Source organism: Arvicanthis niloticus, chromosome 3, assembly GCF_011762505.2.
Source record: "Arvicanthis niloticus isolate mArvNil1 chromosome 3, mArvNil1.pat.X, whole genome shotgun sequence".
Taxonomy (NCBI): Eukaryota; Metazoa; Chordata; class Mammalia; order Rodentia; family Muridae; genus Arvicanthis; species Arvicanthis niloticus.
This window is the reverse complement of record NC_047660.1, coordinates 64596705-64612242: the sequence shown is the minus strand read 5'-3', so window position 1 is coordinate 64612242 and position 15538 is coordinate 64596705. Positions and strand designations below refer to the sequence as shown.

The 15538-nt window shown below is 41.7% G+C and overlaps 1 protein-coding gene across 7 annotated transcripts in view; it reads right to left on the bottom strand.

Moving 5' to 3' along the window:
- The window catches only part of Acin1 (apoptotic chromatin condensation inducer 1), a 45116-nt gene that overhangs the window by 16157 nt on the left and 13421 nt on the right, over positions 1 to 15538 (bottom strand). For all 7 annotated transcript variants that reach the window (XM_034497928.3, XM_034497930.3, XM_034497929.3 and 4 more), the window contains 4 exons: positions 9106 to 9194; positions 6411 to 7673; positions 5606 to 5824; positions 3511 to 3626 (listed from right to left, as the gene is read on the bottom strand). In XM_034497928.3, coding sequence (XP_034353819.1) covers positions 3511 to 3626; positions 5606 to 5824; positions 6411 to 7673; positions 9106 to 9194 — 1687 coding nt within the window. The remainder of the gene's footprint in view (positions 1 to 3510; positions 3627 to 5605; positions 5825 to 6410; positions 7674 to 9105; positions 9195 to 15538) is intronic.

The following is a 15538-nucleotide window of genomic DNA, read 5'->3' as shown; positions in this document are numbered from 1 at the left end:
ATACTGGCATTAAGTCTCCTGAGGAGTATTAGATTGCCATACTGGTTTAAAGAAGTATTTCATTCTTTTTCTCAAGGCATATAGACAAGTAAGCATATCATCAAGAGTCTGAAGCTGCTGTTGGCTACCAGGTTGTGTATACAAAAGGCTGTGTTTAGAAAAGGTTGGATATAAGAATTAACTGCTGCCCATGAGCAACTGCACCTACAAAAACAAACAAAACAAAAAACCAAAACCAAAAAACAAACAACAAAAAACTCCAAACTTTCACTGCTACTATTTTTTTTTTTTTTTTGAGACAGTCTCACTGTAGAGCCCCACCTGTTCTGGAACTCTCTATGTAGACCAGTGTAGACCAGGCTGTCTTCACATTCAGAGAACCCTCACCATTATCAACACCTCTGCCTGTGTGCTGGGATTAAAGGGGTATGCTATAACTGTCTTATTTCTTACATTTAGAGCACCTCAGATAGAATCAGAATCAAAATAGGTTTAACCAACTGAAGTAAAAATGATCTTGAAGTAAATTCTAACCTTTTCTTGTTAGCAATATTTTACAATTGTTTTGTAGTTATATGATATTGAGATAGATAGGAAAAACAAGATTTAAGCTGCCAATGTTCTTCTTATTTAGTATTTTAAAATGATCTTACTTTTTAAAAGTTGCAGAAGGGCTCTAGAGGGCTACCGGGCTGCTAAGATTGGGAGTGCTATCAGTCAATCAGTTGAAATATAGGAAAACCACAAAGATTTATTTACTAAATTCTTTGTGAGAACAGATATATGGGCTTAGGCCTCTAAACACATTTTGGTTAGGTTGCTGAACAGCTTACTATAGATCAAGGAAGACAATGGACAATTTTAATATTTGCCTAAGCTTTTTTACCTTGTCAAAATCAATATGACTGATTATCTTGGCCATAAAGTGAAGGTCAAAATCACCTCTAGCAGTAAAAACAAAACAAAACAAAACAAAACAAAAAAACCCCCAAAACAAAACAAACAAACAAACAAAAAAACCCTCTGTATAAAACCCTAAGCTTCATATATCCCACAAACGAATGAAAAAAATCCAGAAATAAAAACCTTTCCAAACAGCAAGCTAAGCCCTTCTCTTGCTAGGGAACACTGGAAACACTACTTACTGCTTAGCTGCATAGGAGCAGTTCTCCAAGGTGTCAACAACTTTACTTCTTTTCCTTTGTTTTCCTGGTTTCTGAGACAGGGTTTCTCTCTGCAGCCCTGGCTGTCCTGGAACTCACTCTGTAGACCAGGCTGGCCTTGAACTCAAGAGATCCCCCTGTCTCTGTGCCCTGAGTGAGGGATTAAAGGTGTGCCCCACAACACCAGCCCTGAACAACCACTCTAAAACTTCCAGTGTACAAGGCGATGCTGTACCTTCATGGACCCAGGAACATGATATATTATTCTGAATGACATACAAAGAGCTTTCACCCTTCATCATAGACGGTGTGAGCTGGGAACTCTCAACACCTTCCAGAGTCCCTGAAGTTTCATTTCATGGTCCTAGAAGAAAAACCCTCTCGTTTGGATACTGAACTTGTTTCACAATAGGAAAACTAAATCTTTTCAAAGGGAGCAAGCTTCTGGTTTGTGAATCAAAAAATATAATGGCCACAAGATGGCAGCAGAGGCAAGAATATGAGACTAGCAAAACTACCACAGTAGAGCACTAAACCATCATTAGTCACAAGAAAATGAGACCATGCCATTTGCCCACCATCCTCCAAATTTGACTTAAAAGGCAGACCTCTCGTAACTGTGCAAACGATCAGACTATTACACAGAAAGAGATAATACTGGTGGCAGAATTAAAACACACAAATACAGAGCAATAGGACATTTTCCAACACAAGCCAGAATTCCTGCTGTTTACAAGGTAAGCAATCTCACTCATTCAATACTTAAATTTTTTCACTTTTTTCATGAGTTTCAGACTTTGAAGCCAGGGATTCAGAGTAAATAATTAAATAAATGTTTAAAGACAGGGTGTCTCACTGTAGCAGGTTGTCCTTGAAGCTTACTATGAAGCCAAGGATGACATCCGATCCTCCTGCCTCCACCTAGAGTGTGCACCACCATGCCCTTATTCTTTTCTTTTGTGAGGCAGAGTCTCGGTACTTATCCCAGGCTAGCCTTGAGCGTTCAACTGTTCTTCCTCAGCCTCCCCAATACCGGGATTGCAGAGAGTACTGGGGTTTTGGGTGTGTGTGTGACACCTGTATTACTTCAGTAACTTAATTTATAATACAAAGCTCAGAATAAGGAATATCTAACTACAAAATTAATTAGATATGAATATCCCCTTTACAAATTAAGTACTAAAAAGCTCACATTAACTGTAAGAACAGTATCTTAGGAAATTACATCTGATTCCAGGGCCTCTCATATGCTGTACTGTGCTTGCTCTTAACTAGTACAAACTACTTTATGAGATGACAGGCAGCAATCAGGGAGAGTCAAGCTCCGATGCAACTAGAATTAGTCTTCTCTTTTGCTCTTTTGTTTTGAGTCAGGGTATTGCTATGTAGTCCAGGCTGGTCCTCAACTCATAATCTGCCTGCCCTAGGCTCTAATGCAGTGCCACCACACTCAGGTTTGTGATATTCATTCATTCATTCATTTATTTATTTATTTAAGTACACTGCAACTGTCTTCAGACACACATTAGAAGAGGGCATGTGGTTGCTGAGAATTGAACTCAGGACCTCTGGCAGAACAGTTAGTGCTCCTAATCACTGAGCCATTTCTCCAGCCCTGTGATACTCCTTTTTGTTTTGTTTTTTAAGAGACAGTGTCTCTCTGTAGCCCTAGCTGTTCTATAATTGTTATACAGACTCGTCTCCAACTCACTGATCTGCCTATCTCTGCCGCCTAAGTCCTGAGATTAAAGGTGTATGTCACTAAGCCGAGCCTATACAAGGACTCGATATGCAGCACTGGTGTGGAACAGGTCTGACTTCAAATCTGTGGCATTTCTCTTGTCTCTGTCTTCCTGAGCATTCTTGTGTGCCTATTGATTGATTTTGCAATAGATTTCATGTAGCAGCTGTCAATCTGCCATGTGCCTGCTGGAGTTTAATCCTCTGGCACCACCTCACAAATGGGATTACAGCCACAAAACACCATGCCTAGCTTGTAGACCATTCTTTATTAAACTGAGCTCTTGGGATCCGATGTGATCAGAACACTGAGTTAGGATTCTGTTTTAAGCAGCAGGGTTACACTCAGGTGTTTACTGTTTAAAGCAGTTGTCTATTTCAGCTCAAAGATTCCACATGTATTTTCTTATGCCCCATCACTACTTTCCAAACCACCTTAATGTTCTGGGAGTTGAGGCCCTACCATAGTGACATTAAAGTCTGGCCTCTGTCCATATAAAATACTTCTTTCATGTTTTAAAAGGAAATCAGGACTGATGAATAAAAGAAACCTTATGGAGCAAAGACTGATCCCACACTTGCCGTTTCTTGTTCTCTCCTTACTTACATGGTGTGAGGAATCCTTTCTGATTCTGGTAGATGAGAGATCTGAGTCTCTGAGGTTTGAGGCTGTGTGGCAGCTGGTGGCTCTGCCTCCTCAGCTTCACACTTCTTTGGGCTCCCCTGTTAATATTGAGACCAAAAAACAAACAAAACAAAGATTTAATCCTGTTAGATTAATTTTCTTTAACTTGAAGCTAGTAAAAGACAGAGCAGGACATACATAGTAGCAGTTTCACACAAGGCTGTCTTCCTTATCTTGGAGTGTGGAATGGGGTGTGGCTTAGGATTGCTCCTATATAAATTTTTTTTCTCCATGTAGGTTCTCATGGCTGGCTTAGAACTCACTATGCAGATCAGGATAGCCTTGCAACTTATTGATGCCCACTTACCTCTGTCTCCTGCATACTGGGATTGAAGATGTAAGCTACCAAGCCTGGCTAAAGGTACTTGACTCTCTAGGCCAAGGCCTGTAATCTCAGCACTCTGGAGGCTAAGGCATGAGGACTTGCAAGGTATGAGCAAGTCCTGGTTTTGTTTTTGTTTTTCCTCAAGATAGGGATTCTTGAGGCCAGCCTGGTCTACAGGGTGAGTTCCAGGACAGCCAGAGTTACACAGAGAAACCCTGTCTCGAAAAACAAAATCAAAATCAAAATAAAAAACAAAGACAATAACAAAACAACAACAACAACAACAACAACAACAACAACAACAACAACAACAAAGCAAGATAGGGATTCTCTGAGTGGCTCTGGCCATCCAGAACATCACTCTGTAGACCAAGCTGGCCTCGAACTTGGAGATCTGCCTGCCTCTGCCTCCCAAGTGATGGGATTGAAGATGTGGGCCACCACAACCAGCTCCCTTAACCTTTTTTGAGACAGGGTCTTGCTATGTAGCTGAGACTGGCCCTGAACTCAAAGCAATCCTCCTTAATACTAATATAAGCCTGTTCTATTGTGCCTGGCTCTAGAATTTGAGGGGTGGGGTGTACATGCTTTAAATCCTAGCACTCAAAGCAGAGGAGACAGATCTCTGAGTTTCAGGCCAGCCTGGTCTACAGTTCCAGGATAGCCAGAGCTACAAAGAGAAACCTTGTCTCAAAACAACCAAACCAAACCAAACCAAACCAAATAAAAAAGCCACAAGAAACAGGGTCTCTCTATAATACAGGTCTGGCTGTCCTTTACTCACTATTGTAGACCAGACTGACCTTGAATCTCAGAGATCTGCCTGCTTCTCAGTGCTGGGATTAAAGGTGTATGCTACCACATCCAGCTTAGAATTCTTTTTGAAATAACTGAGAAAAGGATTCCCTGTGGGGGCAGGTAAGTAGAAGGGCTCTGAGGAAGAACCTAACTTAAGCTACCTGGAGATGAGAACGTTGCTGTTCAACTTTATACAAAGCTTTGACTATCCAGGGTGTTAAGGTCTATAAACATGCTATGGGGTATGTACCTGCAAACATGTTAGTATGTTAAAAAAGAAAAGGCAAGGCAGGGAGAGGGAGCTTGAGAGATACAACTCTGGGGTTGAAAGCCCTGGCTGCTCTTGCAGAGGACTCACATTCAGTTCCCAGCACCCACACAGCAGCTTACAAGCAAAGTTAACTGCAGTTCCAGAGATTCAATGCCTTCATCTGTCATCTACATTAACACAGTTCACATATATTCATGCAGGCAAATACCCACACACATAAAATAAATCTTAAAAAAAAAAAAAAGGTCAGGACAATGGTTCAGTAGCTGATGACCTGAGTTCTATCCCTGAAAACCACATGGTGAAAGAACCAAGACTTGGCCTCTGACCCACATGCGTGCCATGGCACACACACCAACCTCCAACAAACAGACAGACAAATGAATGGCTGTTGGTTTAAAAAAAGAATAATTAAGAAGTGTTCTCAACCGTCTGCATTTCTTGACTCCCATCCAGACAGATTTTTGAATTTTATAGTGAAGATACATGCTGGTGCACTGCACATACCTGTAATCCTACCAAGTGGAAGGCCTAGGCAGAACCATTTGTTTGAAGTTGGCCTGAGCTATACATAGCAGGACCCTGTCTCAAAACATGAAAACAATGGGAAAAATCAGGCCTACCTGCTCTGGCTGTAACCTCTGGATCATGTGCTTTTGCTCTGGCTCAGGCTGGCTCAGATGCCTCCCCCGGACAGAGGCTGAGAACATGGGAGCCTTCTCCTTTGGTTCAAGGACCTGCAGCTGTGGCCCGGATAGAGCTGCAGCCTCCTGACCACAGGAGGGATCTTTGGTTTCAATGTAGCTGGTGTTGCTGTCTCTGGAGATTCCAGGGCTCAGAGACTAAAAACACAAAAGAAAACACACAAAAAAAGAAATTGTTTTATATTCTAAATATTTTGGAGAGATGAGTATGAATAGATGCTGTATATACAGGAGACTACCAGACTTTTCCCAATCCGTAGTCTGGGTTTATTTTATCTTTTTGATAAAGAGACTTAAGTAGCACAAACAGGTACTGAACTTGATATATACCTAGGATGACTTCCAACTGATCCTTAGCCTTTACCTCCCAAGTGCTGAAGTACGGGCTGCATTACAAATACCTGGCCTTGCTCTACATCTTTTTGTCTCATGTGTGTACTCTCATTTAAGTGAACAATCTCCAACTACATAGTCAACAAATTCACTAAGTTTCACCCAGCGGCTTACACTCTCAAGAAGCTTGTATTAATGAGAGAAGCTTATTCAATATGCTTTGTAATCAAAGGGGTTCAGAATGGGCAGGGATCCCAATGATCACTGTACTGACTCCGTAATGAAGGAAAAGTCAACAGTGGAGACTATAGGACTTTTCTATTCCTGCTAGAAATCATTACAGCTTATTCTGAGTTTCAAAATTACTAGAGACAGGATTCTCCATACTCACTTTTCTGCTGCTGCTTGATGCAGACCGGGAACGAGATCGGGACCGTGACCTGGACTCTGATGTTGACCTGGAGCCCACCTTGGGTCTATCATGAGGGTTGGCATGAACTCGTGCTTGGGATACATCTCTCTGTTTAGATCTTGGAGATGACTGTGGGCGGGAAGCTGAACTGTCAGGAGATCGAGATCTGGATCTAGAGCTGGAGGATGAAGGTGAGGATGATCGGCTCGAGGAGGAGTCAGCTAACTGTTTCAAACTGTGGTCTGGGAAGAGAGTGTGGGACGCTCTTCTGCTCTCCTTCTGTTCCAAAGATTGTTTCTTCATAGGTTCCTCAGTGATCCCTTTGGCGGGTGCTAACTCCTCTACAGTTAGAGGGAGGAGGGGAGCAGACTTTTCATGCTCAGTTTCAATACCCTTCTGGGCTGAGTATTCAGGCAGTATGCTTTTCTGAGTGAGAGGCAGGATGCTCTCATCCGACACGTTCTCTGCTGGAGACTCTGCTTTGGTATCTGTAGTACTTGACAAAGGAGACAGGCTTCTTACCAGCTGCATGGTATGAGGAGACATTATTGGCTCCCTGGTTCCAGCATCTGTATTAGGAGGAGATAACTGAATGAGAACAGGGGGTGCTGGGCCTTCCACTGGCTCTATTTCTTCCTCTTCCTGGAGTTGTATATGAGTTGGTGGAGATGACGCTTCCTTAGTAAGTAAAGGTGGGGGTGTTTCCTCTTCACTGACTATTTGTTCTGGCTGCAGCACAACAGGGGCCTTCTCTAGGTCTTCAGGAAGCGGAGGAGGGGAAGGAGACTGGGATTTTTCTTCCAAACCTTGTGAAGATTTTACCTCATTTTCTTCTTGAGGGAGAGAAATAATCTGTGTCTCTTTCTCTTGTTGCTGTCTGGCCAGATGACTTCTTCTAGCTTCTTCCTGGGATCTTGTAACTCGCCCTCCTTTCTCTAACTCATCTTTTTCCTGGGATCTTATGATTGGAGGTTTCTCATCCACTACATTTTCTGGTTTTGCTCTGGACATGTCTTCCCTCTCTTCATCCTCAGACTGTTTCAGGATTGGTGCCTCAGCCGCTCTAGATTTCTGTCCCTCATCTACCTCCTCTTCCTCTTCTTCATCATCTTCTTCTTCCTCCTCATCTTCCTCCTCCATTTTTAAATTTCGATCTGCTCTGACTCTCAGGTTTCTAGATGGTGTCTCTTGATCCTCTTCCTCCTCAGCAGCCTGACTGTACTCAGGGAGCTTAGCTCTTGCCTGAAAGAAAAGACATACAATGGCTTCAGATACATCATTTGAAGTGAACAGAGAAGAAACATCTCTCAAGGCACTCTTGGGAAGGAGAAATTCAGCACATGGGAAGTGGGTGAGACAGTAACCACTGCTGAGAGGACTCCTCAACAAAACCAAGGCTGAGAACACAAGGAACATGGCAGTGAAGCTGCTTCTCATTTGTGGTTTAGCTTCAATCTCTTATGCATTTTAAAAAACTTATTTGATTATTTATTTATGTACACGTGTTATCCTTATGAGCACAAGTGCCAGCAGAGGCCAGAGAGGGCACCAGATTCCTGGGAACTGAATTCACAGTGGCTATAAGCTGCCATGTGGGTGCTGGGACCACAACTCGAGTCTTTTGAAAGAGCAGCCAGGGTTCTGAACTGCTAAGCCATCTCTCCAGCCCTGGCTCTAATGTCTTTTTAAGGTTTATTTCATGTGGATAAATACTTTGCTCACATGTATACAGGAACATCATGTGTGTGCCCAGTACCTGAGGAGGTCAGAAGAGATCTTCACCTCTGAGCCACTTCTCTCCAGACTCTGACTTAATTTTAAACTTTTAACATTAATACTGACAGAGTATCTACAAGGTAGGAGGGAGAGCTAACCTACTGTTACTTAGCATTTCTTTATCATCTGGCCTTTTCCCTCTTTTCTCTTTGAGATGCAACATCACACCCTGCTTCTCATCTTCCTTCTCTTTTTTTCTCTCTCTTTGAAACAGGGTCTCATATAGCCCAGGGTGGCCTCAAATACAGTGAGCAAATGTCTCTGTTCCCGAGTGCGGAGAATCAAGTGGATCACAGCAAGTGCTGTCATAGCTTTTCAGTCAATTACCCCGAGGCTATACTTCTACACTTCCTTAGCATTGGCCCATAGTTTTAACTGAATACCTGTGTCACATGTCACATCTTGTCACATACAGTTAATGATATAGTCCAGCCTATTGACTTTCATATTTAATTACTTCAATATGTAAAAGATGCAGTGTGTGTGTGTGTGTGTGTGTGTGTAACTCAAGAAGACAACTTTATGGGAGCTGCTATTCCCCTTCTGCTGTGAGGGTCTCAGAGTCTGAAACCAGGTCATCAGGCCTATACTCACTCAGCCCTCACAATTAAGTTTTAAAAACCCACATATATGTTCATGTTAGCCATAGTAGCATATGTTGGTAACTCCAGCATATTGGAAAATCAGACAACAGGATCCAGCAAGGCTGTCTCAAAAAAAAAAAAAAAAAAAAAAGTTAAAAATATGCATATTTGATCAGAAGCCTGAAGGTCAGAGCAGATCTAAACCATAAAACAAAAAGTGACTAACATGAGAAGACAGCCACACAGACAGAGACGCCAGCTCTACAACTGCCTGAGATGCAGAAACCAGCAGCTGCTTGGAGGAGCTGTGTTACCTGTCTAACCCTGGATGATCGTCTTTCTCCTTTCCTCGGTTTCTCATCATCAGATTCACCTTTTTCTTCAGAAAAAGAGGAGCTCTTTCCTGTCAAAGGAAAGAAAATCAAGTCATACTCGTGACATGAAAGTCTTGACTCAAGACTTCCTAAAATCCAACCAACCATTGATTGCAAAGTGTTGAGCAAACTAGTTCCACATTTTTTTCACATATATGCTCAAGGCTACACAAAGGTTCTTTTTTAATAACTGTTGCTATGAGGCTGGAGAGATGGCTCAGCGGTTTAGGGCACTGACTGCTCTTCCAGGGGTCCTGAGTTCAATTTACAGCAACCACATGGTGGCTCACAACCATCAGTGATGGGATCTGATGCCCTGTTTTTTTGTTGTTGTTGTTTTGTTTTTCGAGACAGGCCAGCTGATGTATGGACAATTGATTTTTTTTGTTTGTTGTTGTTGTTTTCGAGACAGGGTTTCTCTGTGTAGCCCTGGCTGTCCTGGAACTCACTCTGTAGACCAGGCTGGCCTCGAACTCAGAAATCCGCCTGCCTCTGCCTCCCAAGTGCTGGGATTAAAGGCGTGCACCACCACTGCCTGGTTTTTCCCCCACTCTTCCCTTCTCCTGCTCTGGCCCCGCTTACTCGCTCCTGCCCAAAGGTATTTATTATTATATGTAAGTACAGCATAGCTATCTTCAGACACCCATAAAAGGGCATCAGATCTCATTACAGATGGTTGCTGGGAATTGAACTCATGACCTCTGGAAGAGCAGTCAGTGCTCTTAACCACTGAGCCATATCTTCAGCCTCTTGATACCCTCTTCTGGTGTGTTCTCAGATAGCTACAATATTGTCACACACATAAAATAAATAAATAAATCTTAAAAACAACAACAACAACAAAAACTCTTGCTAAGCATTTTGAGGAATATTTTAATACCTCAAATAACTCAGAGGTAAAGTAACTTCTAGAAACTTCATATTGCCCAGCAGGGGTACAGAAATACAAAACATACCTAGTTCTATAATGTCTTTTCATATTCTGAAGCAGAATTTGAAACTTTACCATTCTGAAGCCAGGGATGGTCACTCACATGGACAAGGTCAGCCTTCTAGAGGTTGTGGCAGCAGGCCTGTCATGAACTCAAGGCCAGCATGAGCTGCTATGTGTTGAGTTCCAAGCCAGCCTGGACTACAATGTGAGACTCTGTCTCACACACATAAAAACAACATTTGTACCCTTATCAAAGTTATTCTATATGTATGGGTGTTTTGCCTGCATCTGTGTGTATCCATGATTTTTATTTTGTCCCTTCAGAGACCATAAGGAGGTATCAGATGCCCTGGAGTTGGAGCTACACATAGTTGTAATCTATCATGTGAGCGTAGGAATCAAACCCAGGTCCTCTGGAAGAGCAGACAGTGCTCCCAATTGTGGAGGCCCTTTCTCTAGTCCTTGTATCATGTCTGAAAAATGTGTCCAGTACTATTATTTGTTAGTCTTTCTTACCAACACTGGGAATTAAAACTCATGGCCTTGTACATGCTCAACAAACACTCTAGGGAGCTGGAGAGACTGTTCAGAAGATAAGAGCATTGGCTGCTCTTTCAGAGGACCTAGGTTTGGTTTCCTGCACACACATGGTAGCTCACAAGCATCTCTAACTCCAGTTTCAGGAGGTCTGATACCCTCTTCTGGCCTTCCTGGATACCAGACATATACAAGGTGCACAGACACACAAGTACAAGGTACACAGACACACGGGTAGGAAAATACCCATACATTAAAAAAATTTTTTTAAACAAAAACCATGCTACCATTAAAGTATACCGTCAGTCTCTTGTTTTGGCTTGAGATGAGGTATTGCTATCCTGGATCCTCCTGCCTTTGACTCCTGAGTACTAGAATTTATATGTGTAAGCCATGCTGACTCTCTACTGGCTAGGTTTGACCAAAATATTATGATTAAATATACCAGTCAATCTGTACAATCATAAACTCAAGAAATGAGTAAAAAAAAGTTTTGTTTTTTTAAATGAAGTTAGGAATATAGCTCAATAGTAATGGAGTACTAACTTAACCAAGTGGCAAAGACCTGGGCCAAAACTCCCAGGGATAAAAAAGGAAAAGGCTGAGTGGTGGTGGTACATGCCTTTAATCAAGCACTTGGGAGGCAGACACAGACAGATCTCTGTTGGAGGTCAGCCTGGTCTACAGAGTGAGTTCCAGGACCAGCAGGGCTATGTAGAAACAAAACAAAAGAGTACACAGACAAACTGATTCATGCTAAATGAACAGGGCTTTAGAACAGGGTCCTCCTAACTATGTTTTATACACTGGTGTTCAAGTTTTTTCTTCCCTTCAAGGAAAAGCAAGCTTGAAAATTATCAATCTAGACCATTCAAGTCTAGAATGTTTCACTAGAACATTATAGTACTATATAGAAGATCTGAGCACAGCTCAGTGGTGGAACACAAGCTTATTTGCATACATGTCGTACTAGATTTAACCTCCAATGTGGACAGAAGCCATATAGAATGGGAATATATGGATAAGAATTAGTTTAGGAAACAGCAGGGGGATGGAGAGATAGACAGCTTGGTCACTGAGAGTACTGGCTACTCTTCCAAAGGACCTGGGTTCTACTTCTAGCTGTCAAATGGAACCCATTTGAAACCAGCTCAAAATCAGCTGTACCTCCAGTTTCAGGGGGATTTGATGCCCTCTTCTGGCCCTCACAGGCACTGCAGTGTGGTACGAAGACAAATATGTAGAAAAAACACCCATACAAACAAAATAAAATTTAAAAACTGGCATAAGAACAGGAGGCGCTCATTAGAAGAGTGGGTGATTTCTGAGGAAAGTCCTTGTCTAATACTGCACAAAGCTTCAGTTCAATGTCCAAGGGGAAGGAGACCAATAAAAGTAACTCTATTCCAAACACTCAATTAGCTAAGGCACAACTTTAATACAGCTCAGAAAGGGTCGATTTGGACTGGAGATGGAGCTCAGATGTTTACAGGCACAATCCCCCCCCCCTTCAGTCCTGATCAGACACCACCAAGAAAGTTTAAAGCACACACAAATCATGACCTATATGAGTAGTATTTAAACCAGTGTAAACAATCCTGGTTGTTTAAGCTGACCCAGGATCTGCTGCTGTTCTCCATATACCAATAATTTAAAATAAACTAGGCTTTCTTTTGTAATAAACAAAACCAAACTAAAACTAATAAAACCAACTACAAATGTTTTATAAATTTTCAATTCCATGATAACTTGATTAACAGAATCTCTGAAATGATATACTTTTCATATCTGAGTAAATAAACATTTGTATCACTTGCATTAAGATTGTTTATATAGGATCTATGGGACATACAGTGACAATCTACACTCTCACAAACATAGGAGGCATCCTAAGACACTACTGGCTGGTTGGGTGGCAGTGGCACATACCTTTAATCCAGCACTCAGGAAGCAGAGGCAGGAGGATGTCTGTGAGTTTGAGGCCAGCCTGGACTACTAATTGAGTTCCAGGATATCCAGGAAACCCTATCTTGAAAAAACAAAAAACAAACAACCTCTCTCCCCAAACAAAACTATTGGCTGAATGACACACTCTCATAATTCACTGACCTGAATTAGGTTACATTACAAAGTAAATAAAGCTTAAAGCTAAAGGAAGAGATGCAATTGTCCACAAATTTAAAAGCAAAGCACTTGCTGGATGTGGTAGCCATACCTTCAATCCCAGTACTAAGGCAGCGACAAGCAGATTTCTGTTAATTTGAGGCCCATCTACATAGTGAGTTCCAGGGCAGCCAGAGTCACTTAATAAAGAGACCTTGCCTCAAAACAAACAAACAAACAAACATGCAAAAAACAAGGCCAGGTCTGGTAACACACACCTATTATCCCAATAGGTGAGAAATAGAAAGATAAAGAATTCAAGGCTACCCCGGGCTTCCTACTGACTTCAAAATAAATCTGAGAGAGTAAGATGTCTAAATAACACAAGAGCTATAGCTCACCACCACAGCACACAGCACACATAAAAAAAAAAAAAAAAATGGTACGGCTCTCAGTTCACTCCCTGTCAAAGTACAAAACAACGCAAAGCAAATCACTACTAACAAATAAAAAAATAACAAAAATGGCAATAAAAGTTGTATATGAAGGTGGCCAGAGATGAATGTCATTAGGCCAAAGGCAAGTTTTATTAAGTTGTAATTTAAAAATTAAATATACCCAAGTTTAACAGATTCATTCCCACCCATAGTAAACTGAAGGTTGGTCTACTGTACATTATTTTGGACATTATACCATAAAACCTCAGTAGGTTTCTGGATGATTATTTCTTTGAAAGCACTAAGTAAGAGATCATCAAAAAAATCTGGGATAATAGGTGAGCTGGTCAGTTTTGACCATCAAGTTATGGAACCTGGAGGGGATTGTCAGACTGAAGCAGGAATCACTAACAGTACAAAGCATGAGGAGGAGGAGGGTAGCTTTTTAATTAGAAGGTGACATCCTGGGATCCATGCTTGGGACAGCACATGACCACATGAATGTTTAAAGTCAGATATTATTAACATTGAGCACTTTACCTAAAGGTGAATCCAACGCTAGCAACGGGCTAATGATAAACAAGATAAATCTTGGAAAGCTTTATTTCTAAAAAGTCCAAAGCCAGAAGCCATCAGGAGAAAGGAAAAGTAGGCTGATAGACAGAAGAAGGTGCACTGCTATGGAGAATGTAGAAAGGCATTTAGAAGTAGTTTTAGATTGTTTTTTGAGACAGAAAATGGCTATGTAGCTCAGGCTGACTCCAAACTCTGCTTACTCCTGTTTTAGCCTTTTGAGTGCTGCGATTATGGGAACATGCCACCACTATTAGCTGCAAAGTAGTTTATTTATCTCAGAAGACAAATCTGTAGACAGGATTCATAGGACCCAAATTAGGCAAATATGAATCACAACAAAGACTATTAACAACGTACTCTTAAATATACAGAAGCAGCAAAAATAAACAGACCTAGGAATGATGCCAAACCCAGAGTTCTCAGCCTTCTAAGGAATGTGTTTGCCTTAAATTCCCAGCAACCTGACTGAGGAGAACATGCGCATGAGAGAGCAGGAGTACGGTGTTGTGGGATGAGAAGTGAGTAAGGCCATAGTGGACTCTGTCAGATGCATGATGGGAAGCGAAGGAAGAGAAGGGACACATCTGATATTCTCAGCATACACTTGAAGATGTTTCTCTAGTTTTCCTAGACTGAGTTCTTAAAAACAAAATAAACATCTAATGGGCCTGGAAAGATGGCTGGCTGCTTGATGAGGAAAACTTCAATCTTGCAAAGGACCAAGGTTCAGTTCCCCCCACTGTCCCCCCACCGTGGATCACAATGTACAAATACATACATGCAGACAAAAACATTCACCCTCATAAAATAAATCTTAAAAAACTAACAACTATCTTCCTGTAGGGGTTTTCTTTATAGCATATAAGTGAGAGTTTGCTAAGATAAAAGCAAAAGATCCTAATAAAATACAACCATGCTGAGTTGGAGGCCAGCCTGGTCTACAGAGTGAGTTCCAGGATAGCCAGGGCTACACAGAGAAACTCTGTCTCGAAAAACCAAAAAAACAAACAAACAAACAAACAAACAAACAAAAAAAAACCAACCATGAAAAACTATTCTATAGTTAGTCATTCATACATCAAATTATTTGAGAAAACTAACTGGCAGATTAAAATGTGGAATCTCAGGACTCACACCCCCCAAGACTTACAGAGGACCCAGAAATTCATGGTCTAGAATGTTTAAATTCTACAAAAACACCTTAGGTGTCACTAGTGATTAGCAAATATGTTACCAGAAAACTTACTTCAACCAGAATCTTAACTACTGAAGAATAAAGCAGACGTTAAAAGGCAATGTGGCGTTTTCCTAGTACCTAAATGGAGGGTGGGTGGGTGGAGTTCCAGCAGGGCTGCGCTCCAGTGGTCCTAACTCCTGGGGATCACTCTGCTTCAGGGATGCAGAATGGTAATCTATCACAGGTCAATAAACTGGAACAATGACAGCTTACTGCTTTGGGTTTTCCTTTTCGTTTTTGAGACTCTTGCCAGCCAGATCCTGCTGTCCTGCTACTTAATAGTGCAGGCTGGCCTGGAACGTGGGGCTCTCCTCTGCCTAGTCTTACTAGCCTGGGTGCATATGGCTTCACCACTATGTTGGCTTCTTACTCACTTTTACAAGTATTTAATGTGTGTAGGTGAGCATACATATACACTGCAAGTGTACAGAGATCAGAAGACATCTTGTGGGAGTTGGGAGTTGACTCTCTCCTTCCACCATTTGGATTCTGGAGACTGAATTCAAGTTGCCAGGCTTGGCAGCAAGTGTTCTTCCTCACTGAGCTTAT